Source organism: Corythoichthys intestinalis, chromosome 8 (assembly GCF_030265065.1).
Source record: "Corythoichthys intestinalis isolate RoL2023-P3 chromosome 8, ASM3026506v1, whole genome shotgun sequence".
Lineage (NCBI taxonomy): Eukaryota > Metazoa > Chordata > Actinopteri > Syngnathiformes > Syngnathidae > Corythoichthys > Corythoichthys intestinalis.
The window spans coordinates 17,242,169-17,261,973 of NC_080402.1; the positions used below are offsets into that span (position 1 = coordinate 17,242,169).

General features: G+C 40.3%; 1 protein-coding gene across 2 annotated transcripts in view; it reads right to left on the minus strand.

Moving 5' to 3' along the window:
• Positions 1 to 13,845: 13,845 nt before the first annotated feature.
• The window catches only part of lcor (ligand dependent nuclear receptor corepressor), a 108,051-nt gene continuing 102,091 nt past the window's right edge, over positions 13,846 to 19,805 (minus strand). For both annotated transcript variants that reach the window (XM_057843121.1, XM_057843122.1), the window contains one exon: positions 13,846 to 16,598. In XM_057843121.1, the coding sequence (XP_057699104.1) occupies positions 15,443 to 16,598 (1,156 nt within the window). In that variant the 3' untranslated portion in view covers positions 13,846 to 15,442. The remainder of the gene's footprint in view (positions 16,599 to 19,805) is intronic.

Here is a 19,805-nt window from a genome sequence, read left to right on the forward strand (position 1 = left end):
TCCCCTCTTATACTTTCTAATATCGTTTACACACCATAAACAAAGCACAAAAACTGGTTGGAATATTCCTAAATATTGTTTTTTTTTGTTGTTTTTGGTCTTCAGGAACAGCTCTCCAAAAATACAACATTTGAGTGTGATCTTGTACAAGGTGAGGTGTGAACTATGAGGTATGGATTTGCACAATCGCAGCGGTTTATAAAGCACTAAAGAGTTTTAGGCCAGAAAAAAAAATTTGAAAAAAAAAACATGATGCTAGAAGGCTTTTCAATGATTCAATGATTCCCCAAGCAGGAAAGGTACAGAAAAAATCGGCAACAACAATGACTGATACCTTGACGATATATTTGAGGTTACATGTGGTTCTTAGAAACTGTCAATCAACAAAGACACTGTGAAAATATCAGGAAACTAAAATACCGGCAAGGGATGGGCGCCGATTTACTGTTTTCCATCGCACAATGTAAATAAAATCCAAGAGTTTCAGAAGACGGCAGAATAAGTGGACGGTTCCTGAGTGACAAGACAATTCACAGCAAAGCCTAACTTTCGGGGTTGAGGTAGCAAGAATGCTAACGAACATCTCAGACATGAGACACCTCTTGGTAGGGAATGATGTGGAAGGGTTGCCATGGCTACGCACTCAGAAAACATTTTCTCCGGGCGGGCAATTTCCACTTCTATCTCGAAAAATAGATTTTTTTTAGAATTTGATTGCTGGACATGAGATGACTTGGATAAAAGAGCATGAGCGATGTCATATTTACCTCTAGCAGTTACAGTGGGGAGAACAAGTATTTGATACACTGCCTCCTGTAAATATTCAGATTTTTCCAGGTTATTTCATTCTGTGGGCATTGAATCAATCACAACTGTTGTTCTGGTCATTTTAGAAGATTCTGATGTAAAATGTAATCTTACTCTTTCCATAATCCAACTGTAATGCAGAAAAAACTAACCAGACCCAACCCTAGTCCTAATCCAATTCTAACCAATCCAAAATCGATATAAACCCAAGCCTAAATCCTAAACCAACTCTCACGCTACGTTCACAGTACGTATTGTAAATTCCGGTATATTCGTGTAGTAGTGTAGCATATGCGGCTCGCAGTGTGAAAGGGCCATTCATGTGCCGTCACACGCATGCGCACTGCGACCCGTGTGACAAGACATCACGTGTTACAGCTATGTGTCTAAGCTGTCAGGCTTTTGTGGCAATTTTTGAGGATTTCATGCTACCGGAGCTAACAGTTTTCTTAAAAACCTGATAGCTTCTCGTTCGGTATCAAGAAGCAAAAGCTATTGTGTGTGCCTTTATCCGCCATTGTTGGTTCATGACTTTTGTCGAACAGTGGCGACGTATTTCACTTGTTGATAACGTGTAGATTGGATGTGTAGAGATGAGCGCTCACGGTGCAGATGCATCGGAAACATATTTAATTTAGTCTATCCACATTAAAAAAAAAAAGGCTCAGGTTGAGTTTGAAACCACCAGAATTGGCCTGTACATACTGGATGAAAATGTCAGATACAGTGGTACCTCTACTTACGACATTAATTGGTCCTGGAAGTAGTCTCGTAACTAGACATGTGTCAATTACCGGTTTCAACGTATACCGTGGTATGAAAACGTCAAGGCTTCAAAACCGCAAAAAATTTCCATCATACCGTCCCTAAGCATTAGCTCTGTGGTTTTCAACCTTGCTAAGGGTACTGAACCCCACAAGTTTCACATGAGCATACACCGAACCATTCGGAATTAAACAATAAAGCAATTTTTTCCAAATTCAAAACTGATATAGCTAAGCTATAGCAAGCTAATATCTGAGTGATTACCCATTAAAATTACCTCAAATTTCAAATATACTACAGATAATTGTGCCTTTTTCTGTTGATATTCATGTTGGGAAATGAATTTATTGTTTTCATATCTACATTCTCACTTAGTGTTGCATCCTTGCATCACATACTATTTTCATAGTGTAAAATGTGACAATTTTATTTTTTGGGGGGGTTATCCTTCCTCGTACCAAGTGCGGGTCAACCTTCCACTGAGCAAACCAGTTTCTGCTCCCATTAGATAGACGGCTAGCAATTGAAAGAAACTGAATTACCGTAATTTAGGAAATAAGCCACTACTTTTCCCCTCATTTTGAATCCTGCGGTTTATAGTCCAGTGCGGCTTATTTGTCGATTTATTTGTCATAACACTGTCATTGAACAGTTATGTTATAATTATGACTATAATTATGACTTTCCACTGTCATGGGCATTAATAAATTCTTATGAGAGATGTCGGTCCGGCAAATTTAGTCCCTAACTCCTTTTCTATCCAGCTCAGATCATTTACATGCATCCAAAAGGGAGATCATTTGCCGTATAACACTAAATGACATCTGTCACAAGTATTCATTAATTAGGACAGCTGTGGCTTGTAGTCCGGTGCACCTTATCTATGAACAAATGCCATTTTTGAGTCAAAAATCAGCGGTTTATAGTCAGATTCGCCTTATAGTCTGAAATTTAAAGTAAGCTTGTAAATTGGGGGCAAACCAGTCCAAAATAGTCTAAAACAACAATTTGCCTTCAGTCTGTTTACAAAAACAGGGCCCCGTGTGTCTTAACCATCATCGAACACCTTAGACTTACTCACCGAACCCCTGGGGTTCGATCGAACCCAGGTTAAGAACCACTGCATTAGCTATTTCTACATCCCAAAAATGCATGGAGAAACCCCTCGCTTGCAGCTGCAAGGCTTCACCCTCCCTCACTGGTTGTTGCTCGGTGTCAGTGAGTCAGCTGCGCTACACTGTGGCTGGAGGAGGTGAAACACCTGAACATTTTTTCCCCATTGAAGAAAATAAAATCACTGGTATGGGAATAATTCGGCTACAGAAAAGTTACAGACGGCGGCGGCTTAGAGGAGGAGGGCCAACCGACATGTAAAACATGTTTGCGGAGGATGGCTGCTGAGGAGGCAATACCTTCAATATGATTTGGCAATTATACAAATTTAAAGGTTAGTTAACACTGTCATGAACGTTTCCGACCAGCTATAAGAGTTAACTCCAGCTTGTTTAGAGTGTGTAGCTGTGGTAAAGCGTGTTTTTTTTCTCTCTGGCAACTGTCTGCGTTGAGAAAGAGAGTGAGTGTATAATGTAAACATGATACGAGTCCTACAAACGTGTATTTTATGGAAAATAATTCAATTATTTTTGTTCTGATGGTAATAATGTTGAGCTGTGGCTGTGGGTATAGGCTCACCTAATGGACTGCATTTCTTTTAACTAGAATATATACTTAGCATTTTACTTATGTTCCAATTTGCTCATATGTTTTGAAAAATAAAAATCCCGTTCAATGGATTTTTTTTCAAAGATATCTCAAAGTAACACATTTTAGAGCTGTAATTGCAAAATACCTTGATACCATGAAAACTGTGATTTTTTGGCTTAAGGTTATCATACTGTCAGAATATCACACAGGCACATGCCTACTCGTGACCCGAAAATTCCTTAAGTAGAGACGGGTTTTCCATGTAAATGCCCTAATCCGTTCCAAGTGCTAATGAAACGCCACATTAAATTTTATAATTGGGGTAAAACCGGAAAAAAACAGCCACATTACAAGTATTAACAACCGTTAATACCTGTAATGAAGTAGATGATAAAACATAATGCAAAGGTAAAAAACAAAAAATTTATTATCTTACTTTTCGAGTGAGGCTATCTCATTCTTCGTGACACAAAAACATGGGGTGACCTGTGCTCTAATGTGCTACTAATGTAGTGAACAGTGTGTGGGCTTAAAAAAAAAAGAGGTCGACCCGCAATAACAACACCGTTGCGCCTGTCACGTCATCATACAGTGTCACACTCAAATTGAAACGTCATCAACAATTGGCCACTAGGATAGCAGAATATCATTAATGAAGCATGATGGGAAAGGTTATGACCAATAGGGCAACAGGAACTTATGGTGCGACATTTGCAAGCAGAAAGAAGGAGGTACATATGTATCTTTTACAATAGTGTATTGTATTTTTGCCTCTCGTAACGTGAAAATTACGTTCATACAGATGTTCGTAAGTAGAGGTACCACTGTATGAGTAGCATATGGACAAAAAATCCGAACTGACCTCCAGTGTGAACGTAGCAATTAACAATTAACCAAAGTATCAATGCAACAAGTGGCCTTTATGGAATGAGAACTTCAATAACGATTTAATGTATCAATTGAGATTACATTGATAAAACACAGAATGGCAGGCCGAGTTACGATTACGATTGTTTTAGTACATATTGTTCATTGAAAATTGGCAGCCAAACAGAGAAGGATTTTTTCTGAGTGGCAGACGAACCCAAATGATCGAGCAGATATTTTGAAAAATGATAAGGTTTATGCTGATTTAAACGTTTTAAAACCAGATTCTCTAATAGCAATATCACACAAAAACATCAGCATAAGGGTTTTTTTTAACGTAAAAAACAAACACTCCATTATCCAATTCTCAAAAACCTGTCACATTGTTACGTAAATGTAAACCAATGCTAATTAAATCAAGCCCAAGCTCAAACTCTAGGATTCAGTGATACCCATCAAAATCAAACCTTTCTCTGCTCCTAAAGCTGAGTAATTGAGCCTGTTCAAAGCTCAATTCTGACCTTTCTCAATCAAAGCAAATCTCAAGCCTTCTTGAATGTTCTTGGTCATGGAGTGAGCGTCTAGAGAGATCGAGAGGCTACTTAAGAATGGTCATAGACCAATCGTTGCGCTTTCTAACAATCTGAAGAGAAGCACACTGTGTTTTTGAAATTCGGGTTCTAAAGACCATTACAAATTTATTTTCTGATTGATTTGATTGGACAGTTGACACACTACCAAAGCCTACAAGACTCAAGTGAAACCTTATTGCAAAATGTTAGCCCCCTAAATCGTAGACTAATGTAATTCCAAAACCTCTAGCATGTACTCCAATGCAACCCCAAATAACAGTTTATATGAAAAGTCTATACATGCCTGTTCATGTTTTCCAACATTAATGTGACCAATAACCTTTACAAAAAAATGTATTTTTGTTGAGTCTTTTAAAGAGAGGGATTGTAACAAATTGAAATAAATTGCCTGCACAAAAATGTCAGCCTTGGTCAGTGGTGCGGGAAGTGGGGTGCTGAGGGTGCTGCATCATCCCCTGGTGTTGGGGGGGAAAAGTGTTCTGGTAGATTCTTTTTTGTTGTTGTTGTGGTTAAAAATAAATCAAGAAATAAAACCTATTGAGAAAAAAAAGCATATTTAACTTTGGGTCATTAAACATCTATGTTGAAAAGCTTTTTTTTCCCCTGTTGTTGTTAATAACATGGTCACTAACTGACACCTTGCATGCTACCAGGTCACGTCGAATAAAGCGCTTTTAGAACAGAAAAGTTAAATGTTGAAAGAGGAGGCGTTAACATGGAGCAAAAACGAATTAGCGATTTCTTTTCTTTACTAAAACAGCTAAATTTGCTATAACTCAACTCGAGGCCGAAAATGAAGATGTTTATGATAGTTTATAATAGTGTCCAGTGAGAAAAAGTTAGCTGCAGATTTACACCGTGGAGAACTTCAAATAGCTTGCATTGTAGTCATATTATTGTTTGTTGTTGCTGTTGAGCTGCCGCCGTGCAGAGTGCTGTTGGATATTTCTGTGCAATTTATTTACATGTTGTGAAAAGTGGGTGATAAACCGAGGCTTATCGGACCTTTTAGCTTTCAAATGTGTTTGTGTGTCATTGCGCCGTCTAGCTGCGGGGATTTGAATTATAATACACGGGCGCTTTTATTTCCAATACAAAAACTCCAACACACACTGTAAGTGAATTAGAATGCTGTCTTTGTAGCAGCCTAGTAGTAGTACTTAAACTATCCAGCATGCGTGTACTGCCATTGTGTACGCCTTGGATGGAGAAAAAGCACGAGCATAATAAATTTGGACCGAAACTACTGTTTTTGGATGGGGAAAAAAAAAAAAAGATCCTCAGCACCCCCTGCTGTGAGTGACTTCCAGCGCCCCTGGCCTTGGTTTCATTGAAACACAGAAAAGAAAAAAAAACTCCCAAGCATACAATTTAAAGAAGTTATGTTCTGATCATAAAATCGAGATTGATAGAAATAACTAGTGTTAGCTGCAAAACCTGAATATGAGCACAGCCACATCTTACAGGGTGTGCACACATCTGCAACCACATTTCATTTGCTTAAGTTTATCTTCTCTCAATGATTAAAATCTTATATTCAATAGAGTTGTCATGGGTCACATTAATGATAGAATTTTTTTTAAATGATTAATTTTGGTCTCATTTTTACATCACAAAAAAACTGCATTTGATCAGGGGTTTATGGACTTTTTGTATCACATATAGGTGACAAGTATTATTCTTAGAAAAAATCTGAAGCCGTTGTTCCTAAGGGTCTGTTGGCCTTTTAAGGTCTGCATTTAACTTTCTAGAACGCACTGGCACAATCGCTTTGACATTTTACTGAGTCTCCCAGGTTTGAGAGTCTCTATTAGCTTCAAATAACCCAAGGTGATTGTTAGCTATTACATCCACGTGAAAGGTAGGACTAATACAGTGTTCCTCATAGATTTCTAAGTGTTTTTTCATGGGTTTTTACAGAATTCAGAAGAAGTTTCTTTCAGTGTTATACTATGTGACACAAACGCCAGACAGCAGAGGTCCACTCAAATAAATTCCATGTAATTAGGCAGCAAAAGTGCCAATCTAAAGCTAGGTTCACACCGCAGGTCCTAATGCACAAATCCGATTTTTTTCCCCGTGTTTTTCCGACTCGAGCGAGGCATTAGCTTGACGATCTGAACGGGAATCAGAAGTCGCTTAGAAGTGAACCATTTCAAATCAGATCGCAGTCACTTTCGTATGTGGTTAAAATCCGATCTGGGACACATTTTTCAAATTGTGGCAGCAGTTTGAACTGTCAAGTCTTCCAAATCGGAATTCATGTAGCAATTCATGTAGCAATTATGTCAGCGTAGAAAGAGATGCGGGGAGGACGGCAGCGATTGAGCTACGGATTACTGTTAGCGCCTAGCTTGAACACTGCTTTTAGGACCACGGTCATAAAAAAGAAAAGAAAAAAAAGGTTAAGCCTGAGAATGCTCAGTTTTCTTTCTGAGTGCCAAATGAGCAATATTTCAATATTGCTAACAAGGCCGAGAGTCGGGGCAAACTGATCGTATGTGTGTGCGTCATGCACGCACAGTGCGTTCATTCGTTTAATCAATGCATATACAGTGCCCTCCATAATTATTGGCACCCCTGAAAAAGATGTGTTATTTAGCTTCTAATATTTTTTTTTTCAATTCAAATAACATGGGACCTTAATGGAAAAAAAGATAAAAATCCAACCTTCAATACAAGTGCATTCGTTCAGTGGGGAAAAAATCCCACATAAAGAAAAAAATATTTGACATCAAATAATGTGTGTCACAATTAATAGCACCCCTGGTGTTAATACTTTTGTACAACCCCCATTTTGCCAACAAAACAAAGTCTGGGGACTGAGATGGCCATGGGAGGAGCTTGATTTTGTGTCTGGTGAACCATTTCTGTGTAGATTTGGCCATATGTTTAGGGTAATTGTCTTGCTGAAAGACCCAGTGACGACCCATCTTCAGCTTTCGGGCAGAGGGCAACAGATTTTCATTTAAAATGTCCTGGTATTTCAAAGCATTCATGGTGCCATGCACCCTAACAAGGTTCCCAAGGCCTATGGAAGCGAAACAGCCCCACAGCATCTGGGACCGTGTGTATTTTTGTGTGTGACCAAGATTGAGCTTTTTGGCAACAAACACTCGAAGTGGGTCTGGCGTGCCACGAAAGATGCGCATGCTGAAAAGCACCTCATACCCACTGTGAAGTATGGGGGTGGGTCAGTGATGCTGTGGGGCTGTTTCGCTTCCAAAGGCCCTGGGAACCTTGTTAGGGTACATGGCATCATGAATGCTTTGAAATACCAGGACATTTTAAATCAAAATCTGTTGCCCTCTGCCCGAAAGCTGAAGATGGGTCGTCACTGGGTCTTTCAGCAAGACAATGACCCTAAACATATGGCCAAATCTACACAGATATGGTTCACCAGACACAAAATCAAGCTCCTCCCATGGCCATCTCAGTCCCCAGACCTTGTTTTGTTGGCAAAAGGGGGTTGTACAAAGTATTAACACCAGGGGTGCTAATAATTGTGACACACATTATTTGATGCCAATAATTTTTTCTTTATGTGGGATTTTTTCCCCACTGAATGAATGCACTTGTATTGAAGGTTGGATTTTTATCCTTTTTTCCATTAAGGTCTCATATTATTTGAATTAAAAAAATATATATTAGAAGCTAAAAAACACATCTTTTTCAGGGGTGCCAATAATTATGGAGTTCACGGTAAACTTTGAATATAAGAGTAAACAGGGATGACGTATCTATGTATGTTATTTGTGTACTCTTTTTGGAAATCAAAACATGGTCACCCTAGAATAACGGAGGGCCAGCATGTGTAGTCATTTGTTTTGATGCTTTTGCGCATGCAGGTCTGGACATGCGTAATACTTGAACGGCTCAATGGAAACTGGCAGTCTGAACTGGCAAAAAAAAAACGGATATGAAGAAAAATCTGAATTGTGCATCAATACTTGCGGTCTGAACCTAGCCTAAGTGTCATACTCACAGCACAGAGAAAATAAATCCGTGAGAATATAAACTGTCTGCATCTGTTGCTGCTCAATGTGTCGACGAGTAGCATTAGCACATCTATTGCATATCTTATTATACTTTAGCATTAACATAGTGGGCTTTTATTAAACGGTTTGGTTAAATATTTTGGTATACAAAATTGAATTATCTCATGTTTTATGTGTCAGTTTTATACTACAGTACACAAACAGCTTGATGCAATCTCTTTGCTTTCTCAAAGTGATTTTATACTGTATCATAGCCTCCCACTTCTTGGCAGCAGGAGTGCGAGAACAGGTGATAAGTTACAATAAAAAGTGTTTTATTAGGTTTAAATGCATGTAAGGGCTAAAACTACAGTATATAAATGATGTTTCTATATGGCTGCTTTTGACTTAATCGCATTCAGCAAAGTATTGGTAATTTCCATCTTTTAACAGACATTGATGACGTTTCTATATGGCTCCTTTTGACTTAATCGCATTCAGCAAAGTATTGGTAACTTCCATCTTTTGACAGACATTTTTTACATTTAGGAAGTGTCGGAAAAGAAGGCAGAGGAAAAAGATGTTCACAGAAGCATTGGCGACAAATGGAGCAAACGCGCCCACCACCTTCTTCGAATCGAGACATGCAATTAACCGTCTGAATCCGCCCACTCAACATATGGCTACCTGACGATGAGTGTGTGCATGTGTGCGTGCGTGTGCTCAAGAGAATAAGACGGTGCTTATTCACAGCAAACCTGACTTTTCAAAACTTAGATAAATCATTTTTTCCCAACAAGGAAAACAACAATACTAACAAGGGACAAAGATTCTTTTAAAAAGGGCTAAAAATCTGTAAAGTAGCGGCACTAAAAATCCTGATTTTTCATGCTTTGTGTGTGTTGCTATTGTACAATCAGCTGCTTCGATAAAGTGGTCAGACCTGAGGTATCCAACGACAACCACAAGTGGAAACAACCATGACGGGGGTAGACAAGATGACAGCGGGCAACGTGGTGTCTGAGAGGTTAGCGCAGTTTTCGTTTCTGGCAGTCTTGGAGACAAAAACACAAAAGAACAAAAATGATTGAACCAAGCACGTACAACATAAAAGCATCACATATTTACGTCTCCGATTTCACGGGTGAGAAAGTCAGGCAGACAAAAGGCGGGGTCAGTTTTTGTTGCCCCGGAGGGTGAAACTCAACCGCAGAAACCCAAAAAGTTGTTTTTAGGCATCCCACTTGGATCTGCCCCATGACTTCTCTAAGGTTGTGAGTGTGTAAGTGTGTGAAATAGAAAAAAATACGAGGTAGGGTGGCAAATATTGGTCAGTCAGACACTTGACACCTCATCCTCATGAAGAGGGAGGAAACTTAAAAAAACAAAAATGAAAGAAGAAAAAAATAATACACAGTTCTAACAATGGGAAAATACATTTCCCGTCGCTAGGATAGAGCAAAGTACGAGGCACGGCAAGTAAGTCCTTCTAGTGAGATTGAGGTATAACGTGTGGTCCATATATCATATTTCATATTCTATTCATATAATCTATAAATATGTCCATCTTCTTCAGGTAGTTATGTGAGTGCGCCACTATTTTTTTCCGACTGACTAATATTGCTGACCCCATCCCGCCGGCTGCATCCTGAGACGTTTACAGTAATGAAGGCTACCGTTCTTTTCTACATTCAACATGAGAGCCAGCGTGTTTTGTACAGATACATTGATCCTGCTATCATTTAGTATGTCAGAAGCATGATGAGGACTATATTGTTGTTGTTGTGACTGTGGACAGTCAAAAAACAAGACTGGACAACATCAAAAGAAATGGCATGCACCCCCGAGTCCAGTGGGCTCCTACAACGTTCGAGCCAGCTCAACATCTGCACTAGGGGGCCCTCAAGAGGAGTTAACAGTCAATGGAACATGGAATTTAAAAAAAAAATTTTTTTAAGTCTTTTTTTTTTTTTTTTGCTTGCTGGGTCATATTGAGGAAGAACAGACTAACGTTAAAGATTAAGGTAGTTTGTTTTGATGTTTTGAACATTTTCACATGATGCAAACTATTGTTTTAAATACAGCTCTGGATAAATCTAAGACACTAAAGAAAAATTATTCATTTCACTGATTTTGCTGTTAATTGGTGTCCCAAAATGGAGGGAGAAATCACTCCTCCTCAAGTTGTTGCTCAGTGTCAGGACATGAAACACATGAACTTTTTTCCCCATCGAAGAAAACAAAGTCGCTGGTATAGGAATACTTCGGGTACAGGAAAGTTACAGACAGCCATGGCTTAGGTGGGGCAACCAACATGTAAAACATGTTTGCGGGGGGTGGCTACCAAAGAAGGCAGTATCTCCACTATGATTTCGCATTTACACAAAATTAAAGGTTAGTCAATGCTGTCATGAACATTTCCCACTAGCTGCGAGAGTTAACTCCAGCGTGTGTAATATGTCTAGCATTGGTAAAACATACTGTTAATACTTTTAATTTATTTAACTTAAAATTTTACTTGTATTCCAATTTGTTATTATTTTTTGTAACTCAAAAATCTCAAAATTAAACATTTTAGAGCTGTAATTGTAATACTATGATACCGTGAAACAGTGATGTTTTTGCTTCAGGTTATCATACTGGCACATGCCTAGTCTTGGCAGACTAAAACATAACGAGACGAACGCCAGTTTTCTTCTGATGAGACTAGAACGAGATGAAAATGTGCCATAGTTTCCGTCTTATGTTCACAATGTGTGACATTTTTTAATCGTATTTGTAGTTAGCATCATAGCAGTGTTTGGTCCTGTCACTCATGTGACGTGCTGCGCTCTACCGCCCCACACACACGCACCAGTGTCCTCTCCAAGCTCCAGACTTGCTTGTTTTGAAACAAAAAGATTTGTTCTGTTATCTTTATTAGAGATAATATGCCATGTTGCTTTAGCCTTTAAATGTCTGTGCTGAGTGATCATCACACACTACATGTAACTTGCAGCGTTAGCATAGCGTTCTTGTTAGCATTAGCAATTAGTGTGGCGAGCGTCATCTTAAAATCTTGGACAACTTTTTTTTTTTTCAACCATACAGTTCGTGGCGTCTAGGTGGCTTTAATTAATTGAAAATAGTGTACTGTTTCCCTGCTAAGAGTGTATTATCATTGTGAAGACACTACAATTATGTGCATGTCTGTCAATGTTCCTTTGAAATTGTTGGAAACCTTTATTTATTTATTTTGAAATAAAACTTTTTGAGTTTTACAGACGAAAACATTTTAAGTAATTGTCGAGTAAAACTAGACGAAGACGAACATATTTTGAAATGACTAAAATATGACAAAGAATAGCAAGGATTTTAATCCTAAATACTAATACAAAAATAAAAGGGCTGCCAAAAACACTGATTTGCAGAATGTAAAAAAAAAAAAAAAAAAAAAAAAAAAGGCAAAATACCCCTTCAAAAAGGTTTTCTATGTTTCATTTTTCCCCCCAGAGCTGTATTTAGACCTAATTATTCAATCTCGGTTTTGGTTGATCTTATTTAATACTGATTTTCATACATTTGCAGTTACCTTTATACATATAGGTGGTTTATTCATGGTTACATGACTTTTTAATTTTGCACATTGCTGTTGTAGATTAACCCCCTCAAAAATAAGGGATAAGTGCTGCTAGTTTTTTCATGTAAAAATCTGCGCAATAAGTGCCAATTTTGTCTGTTTTTTTATCTTTACTTTTAAATAAACACAAATTCATACGCTCCACGCTAAAAACAAAATGGATGCCAATTTGTTTTGTAGCGGTGATTGGTCACTGATTGGAAGCTTTTTTTTTTTTAGACACTTCAAATGCTCGGCATTGTTCAAAGTGTGGTTGCATTTCATGCAAGATGTCTTTTCTCCTTTGGCCGCACATGCCTGCCAATTAAGTCACGAACGATTGTATGAAGCAGGTAATGAGTGGCGCTAATTAAATAAGCATCAATTGACTGGACAGGATCAATATCCTATAGGAGTAAGACCGCGAGCCTGCGTATTAAAATCAGCCCCAAACTAAAGCGGTGCATGCCATTTTCAAGGAAAACAATCAAATAAATAAATGTACAGTACATTTAGAGGAGTGAATTGTCAGGTTCAAAAGATATCTCTAACCAGGCATTGCCAGAGCTAACAAAATCAAGCAAAAAAAAGAACACAAAAGAACAACAAACAAACAAAAGCTAAAGTATAGGCTCTATAGAGCCTATAGACACGACAGAGGAAAAATGTAATTGTGGCTAAAAGAAATTAAAGATATAGCATGCGCACAAAAATGCTCATTTATGGGTTTAATACAGTTGCCCTTATACAACTTTTAAATGTAGCACACCTTTTCCCCCAAGTTTTCTGAATGATATTATCATTCATTTGTAAAAAGTATGTTTGTGTGTGTGTGTGTGTGCATAATCTACATACAGAGTGATCACATAATTTTTGTGCGCATGGAATACTTATTTATGTGTTTGACATCAACTTGAACATCTGGGGGCGCGTATGTTGCGCACCATGGCTAGAAACTGTCCTGTAGGAACATCTATATTGAAGCCACAATTCATTTCTTTACCCCCATATCATGTCTGAGGCTCCATACAAAAGACTGCAAACAAAAGCCTTTTTTCTTTCCATCCATCCTCTGAGTGATGTTTGTCCCACTACTCCCCCCATCCCCCAGCGAGAGGCGGACCTAAGTGGTGTCGGTGCGCTAAAGCTAGCTCCGCCTCACCCCCCGCCCCCAGAGAAATGTCAGGCTACTGTACATGCACAACCTGGCATCTTTAATGTCCCAAAGTGCTATGATGTGTATTAGTAGGAGGATGGTCGGGAGTGTTTTTTTTTTTTTTTTTTTTTTGAGTTGCGGTGCAATGTGCGGCAGGTCAGCTTGGCCGCCGCCGCGCCGCTTGCTGTTTTTGCTAAGTAGTCTCGTTTGAAAGCCACGTCTCAGTTACACCCTGAGTTCACAACCAGCAGAAAAGAAACAATTGGCTTTTTTTCAGTCGTAATAATTTATAATATATTAAATCTGACTATCAGCTAACCCCTCCCACCCCCACTGCATATGAACCCACCCTCCCTCCCGCCCTATATAAATGCACATTGTCATAGTAAACTGCCTTTAAAACTTGAAATTGGATGGAGAGCAACTCGATTAGCTGAGCTTGATTAGAAGAGAGATAAGAAAACAGGAAAAAAACAAACATTAGCAAAGTGTCTTGGCTTATCACAGGCTAGCTAGCTAGCTAGCTAGCTAAAGTGATTAGCCAAGGCCCCGCTAAAACATTAGCATAGGAGCGGGGGCTCATCGAGTGGATAGCAGCCGAGCTTCAGGCCCATCCTGAAAGGCCAAAACTGTGATGGCCTTCTATGGTTGGACACTGATGGAGGTCCATGAGGTAGCGCCGCCGCCGCTGCAGTGGATCCGTAACCGAATCTGGAGTGAGCGGCGTCGGCGGGCCCTCCCGACCCGGCTTGTGAGACGGACCGTAATAAGTGCATGATGCGAGGGCAACAATGCCGAGGTAACCTGGTCCGCCAGAGCGCCGGACCCAAAGTGTAGTGCAAAAGAAAGCAAAACCAAAAAAAAAGAAATAAAAAACATAAAGAAGGAAAATAATGATCTCACCAGTCAGTAGTTTGTCACAAAACTCACAAACATGCATCCCTGAATGACTTTTTGTGTGTCTTCTTGTTCCGCGCAGAACTCGGCGGGACGTCGCGGTCAGGAAAGAAAGGTCTTGCAGTTAAAGCATCATGGCTACCTGGCAGGTGGGTTCAGATTCACAACCCTGACGAGGAATCTTGACGGCGTTGATTCAAACGTACACTTAAGTCACTTTCCAATTTTTTTTTTCCCAACCGTATACCCCCCCCCCCCCACCCCCAACTCCATTTGTCTCTTTGCCCAGATTGGAATGTTCCCAAGAGACTGCATACATAAGCAGTAAGGGTCCAGGTCCAGAGAAGCGGCAGGGGCGGCAGTGTTTGGTTTTCAAGTTTTTTTGATCTGGGGATTAGGGTTGCAAAGTTCCAGGAATTTTCATGGTTGGAAACACTCCACGGGAATTAACGACAATTTATGGGAATAAATTAGGAATTTACAAAGTGAAAAGTATGCTTTCTCGGGGAAATGTAAATATATTTTTGTATTATCCTGACTAATTTGTATTTCATGCAATAAAAGTGGCCTTAACAGAAGATTTTTGACTAGCCATTGCATGTTTGAAATCTGAGGTACATTTAGCAATTAAGGTAACCGTAATGTACTGTAATGCCTTGGCATGCAGGCTCTCAATTTTGCAAGGAAATCTGTTCATGGCAAACCGCAATTTTGTTTAATATACTTGTATTATGATACTTTGCCACCTAATTACCCATAATTCCCAGTTAATTCCCATGGAAAGAGAATTTCCAAAATTTCTTTTGAGGTTTCAATAATTTACCGCAATCTTTCAGGAAAATGAACTTGAAATTCACCACCCGTCTGGGGATTAGCCGCATGCTTGAATAAATTTCATAAAATTGTCGTTGTTTGTATCGAGTAGAAAAATCTCAACAAAAATGTTTCCGATTAGTGGTTGGTCTCCGAGAACCCATCTTGCTTTTTCATCCCTGCATTTGTGCTCAGCCAGGATGCTGCAGAGGAAATTGGCACAAATAAAGCCCCATGGTTCTGGAGAAGTCTAGTGAGGTTAATTTTAATCAATGGGTTCCATCTCTTCCTTGACATCCACCTTGAGCTCGGCAGGGCCAAGCGACGGGGGTGCGGCGCCGCAGGCCACGTTGCTCAGGGTGACAGCAGGTGTATTCTCTGTGTCACCTGGGAATTCAGGACCGCCTGTCTCCATCTTCATCATCAGCTTGAGCTTCTTCTTTGGGGGGTTCTTTAGAGTACCCATGCGCTCCTTGACTTTGTACTCCAGGGTACTGTGAGGGATTCCGTACATGTTCTGCGCCTTGGAGACGCTCATTTTGCCGCTCATCACCACGGCAATAGCCTCCTCCAGGATCTCGCTGTTGTACTGCCGATAGCGCCCCCTCTTCTTCCGTGGCTGCTTGGAGTTGGGGTCCCCCTCCATGTCCGAGGTAGAATACGCCGGCCCGGAGGCAGAGTGTTCCAGGTCGGCGGTCCAGTATTCCGCTGCGCCGTCCAGCAGGCTTCCTAAACTCCCACCCCGCCGGTTCTGCTTGGGCAGGATGGCCCTCAGCTTCCGGTTCAAGGTGTTCTCGCTCAGGCCTCCACCACCTCCGGGTCCAATTCCACCATACCCGTACAGGTCGGAGGCGGGGGAGTCCCAAGAGAGATCCATGCCCCGGACCTGCGGGATCTTCAGGTCAACTGGGGGCGAATGATCCCGCTTGGCATCGTGGTGGTGATGCTGGGCCTTGGAGACCTGATTGTGGTGGTGAAGAAGGGAACTCTTGAAGGAGAAGGCGCCGTGGTGGTTGTGGTGGTTCTCCAGGAACTTAGGCAGGTCTTTGAGGTCCCCGAAAGTCCCGCTCAAGGCCCCGCTGGCCTGTTTCAGCTTGATCAGACTCTCCAGGTGAGCCTTGCTGCCCCAGAAGGACGAGGAGCCCTTCTGGCCCAGCAAAGAGTGCGACTGGCCGTGATTGAGGAGGCCGGCTGACTCCAGACTGGCCAATGAGAGTGCAGCAGGCTGACTCAGAAGGCGGTGCTTCTGGCTGAGCAGCTCCTCCTTAATGCGCAGTGAGCGGGCTAGCGGTGGCTTAAAAGAGCTGATCAAGTTCTCCCTCAAGCCGTCCTGAAAGCTTTGTGGTAGCATGACGTCGTCCTCGTCCGCATCCGGCATGGAACGGTCCACCTTTATGGAAGCGTCCATCTTCACGGGGCGCCTGTGTAGAGGAAAACAAGCAGTTGGTAAGATCTGTTCAGGGTAAGGAGTATCAAGACTTCTGAAGGAATAGTATCTTTTCTCGTATTTACTGTTTGACTGTTTGTATTACTCTAACGTACCAAATATAAAATAAAAAAAAACATTGATATCATAGTTTAAGAAAATCAAGCAGAATATATTTGACATTTGGCATAAGAGATACATGACGCCTTCTGACCACGGAAGCCCAATGCGTGCGTCATGCAGCTGACCGAGCAAGATTGACGCTGACTACTAGGTGAAAGGCAAGACATCTACAAGCCCACGTCTGCAACACCAAAACCTGCAATTAGCTCCTCAGGACAGTTCAGAACAAATGGCGGGACGTCCTGCACTACCACAACACCCGATAAAAAAAAATAACTCTAAGTTTGATAGCTCAGCACCTCTCAGAGGGGGAGGCGCGCCGAACCTCTCACCTCAGTTGCCTCATTAACCATGACCCAGCAACGGTGACACACGAACTTGACTGCCCAAATCTGCATCAGAAGAAGACCCAAACACACCCCTCTTCCTGCCCACGGCCAGCCCCACAAGAGCCTTCAAAAAGACTGAATGTTTAACTAATCGTTGTCAATTTTTCTCGTGAATCTTTTGTTGACTTGTGATATGCCAACCCTTGAACCATTCTGCGTCCTCGCCTGGGTCTGTTGATGTTTTGCCTTGCCGTTTGATCACTGTCGAACGGAATAAAAATGTCAACTTGTGTTTCGAAGCCTTTTTCCAGGTTTTAAAATGGAGTCGGTACAAGGGGATAAGACTAAGGTGAACGCGCGGAGTTTGGCCTTTTGGCCGCGTTTCGCTGGCCTGGGTCGTTGGAGCTGCGCCAGCGCGGGTCCGGCTGCGGTGATTGCGGCAATCTGGCTAAAAGGTCAGATTCCTTCAAATAATACTAAGAAAAATGTCAACAACAAATGTAAAAGTTCCAGGTTCGAAGTCACAAAATAAACCATGAACCAGTGAAGACCAGAACCAGGTCAAAAATCTGTCAAGACAAAGCTATGCATCTTCCATGTATCTTTCAGTTGTTCTGGTACTTTGGACTTTACTCAAGTGCTCACTCATGGACAATACCAAGAACAAATTCAAAGTTAAAAACCAGACTGGGCAATGCTCTAGTTTAGGAACATCTGGGTTTTCAACTTGTTAGATCGACTGACCGACTGAGAGACAAAGGATCGGGGACCTATGCAAATTTGACAAGAAATGAACAGACTGCTTTGCGGTAGCATCATAATGTGTCTGTGGCGAGACGAAAGAGGCAAAGGGCTTCCATTTAAGTGCTTCCATGGCAACAGAAGAAAAAGAAGAGGGGGAGGAAAGAAACGAATAAAAGGAGGAAGAAGAAGGCCACTCTCTCAGTAAACACTGATTAGACGGGTACAAAAGTATGACATATTTTTTTCTAAATCAGGGGAGTCAAAGGCGAGAGGACCAATTAAGCCCGAGGGGGTTCTTCGGATGTTAAAATACAGTGTACAAGGTTTTACTAAAGTAGCATAACTTTTTTCAAAGCTGAAATGAATGATTTATATTACTGGAAAGTTATGTTCAATAAAACAAATGTTTTAATCAGAGGTGGGTAGTAACAGATTAAATTTACTCCGTTACATTTACTTAAGTAACTTTTTGAGAAAAATGTACTTCAGATAGTAGTTTTACCATGCAAGACTTTTTACTTTTACTTGAGTAGATTTATGAGCAAGAAACACTACTCTGACTCGATTACTTTGGGCTATACTATAGTCATTACATTTTTCGGCTTTATTCGACACATTGACTTAATACTTTCCAGAGATGATTTTTGTATCATCTTTTTGGCCTAATATGGTAATGTAATAGGTTATAGTCAGTGTTGTTAATCTTACTTAAAAAAAAGTAATTAATTACAGTTACAAATTACTTCTCCCAAAAAGTAATTGCATAAGTAACTCAGTTACCTGAATGTAAGAGTAATTAGTTACATGGCAAAGTAACTGGTAATATTTTTTTTTTTTTAAACAACAAACAAACAAACAAAAAAACAGGTCACACAATGTGAAGTTTAAAGGGTTGTTGGGACAATTGGCCCAAGCCCAATTCTTTACCCTAAATTGAACTAGACACAGGGGTATTGCGGATATTGCGATAAATAGATCGTAACCTTTGCTATGTGTGGAAGTCATTTAATGTTGTGAATCAACCATTAAAGTTGTTAAAATTTACCGTTTAGGGCTGCAGCTATCGAACATTTTAGTAATCGAGTAATCGACTGAAAATTCTATCGATTAATCGAGTAATCGGATAAAACATTTTTTTTTTTTTTTAGGTAAAGAGCAATTATACATATAGATGAGAAAACAAGACATTTCATGTAATATTGAACCATTTTCAGTCAGTCAATGTCTTCATTTTCAATGTACATTGTTGAAAACAGCCAACAATTGCATCTCAAATGTGACTAAAAAAAAAAGACTAGTTCACTGCTTACACTCCTAATACTTTTAGATCTTATAAAAAATATATATATTTCTTACCTAAAAATGTCATGACGCTTGATAACACACATGACTTAAAAGTTAGGTGTTTTTCCTCAGTGTTTCAATTGAATTTCCACTTGTGTCAAGCTATAAGTTTGAGTGCTCAGAAGTGTACTGCTTTAAGATGGCGGCTGTTTCATTAACGCCGCCGAGTCGGTCATTTTGCATCTAGTTCTACGTACGTGTGATACCTATGACATGCATCAGACGCTACATGCTAGGCTGCTACCACCGTAGCAACATGCGGGCGTAGTTTTTAGCAACGTTGGCGCAGTTTGTAAAGGCTGCAGTAAGGTATTTTTTATTCCTTCTTCCTCTACGCACGTGACGTCAGCGCGTTGTCCCGCATTAAAAGTAGTCCGGGCAAAACGTGATGCTTAGAGCTGGCAAAATTAAAGGATTCCTCGAGGTGAATAAAATTACTTGGATCAGTTTTTAAACTCGAGTTACTCGAGTATTCGTTTCAGCTCTACTCCCATTATTGCATTAGTTCCCTTCTGTCTATTTTCGACATGCTTAAGTTTTAAAACTGTTTCATCATTTAAACATAGATTAAAGTTAAGTTTTACCGATATAGGAGTATTTTAGATAAAAAGTTACTTAAGTTCGCTAGGAAGGTTTTCTACAACAGAGCCTTCTTGAGAAGT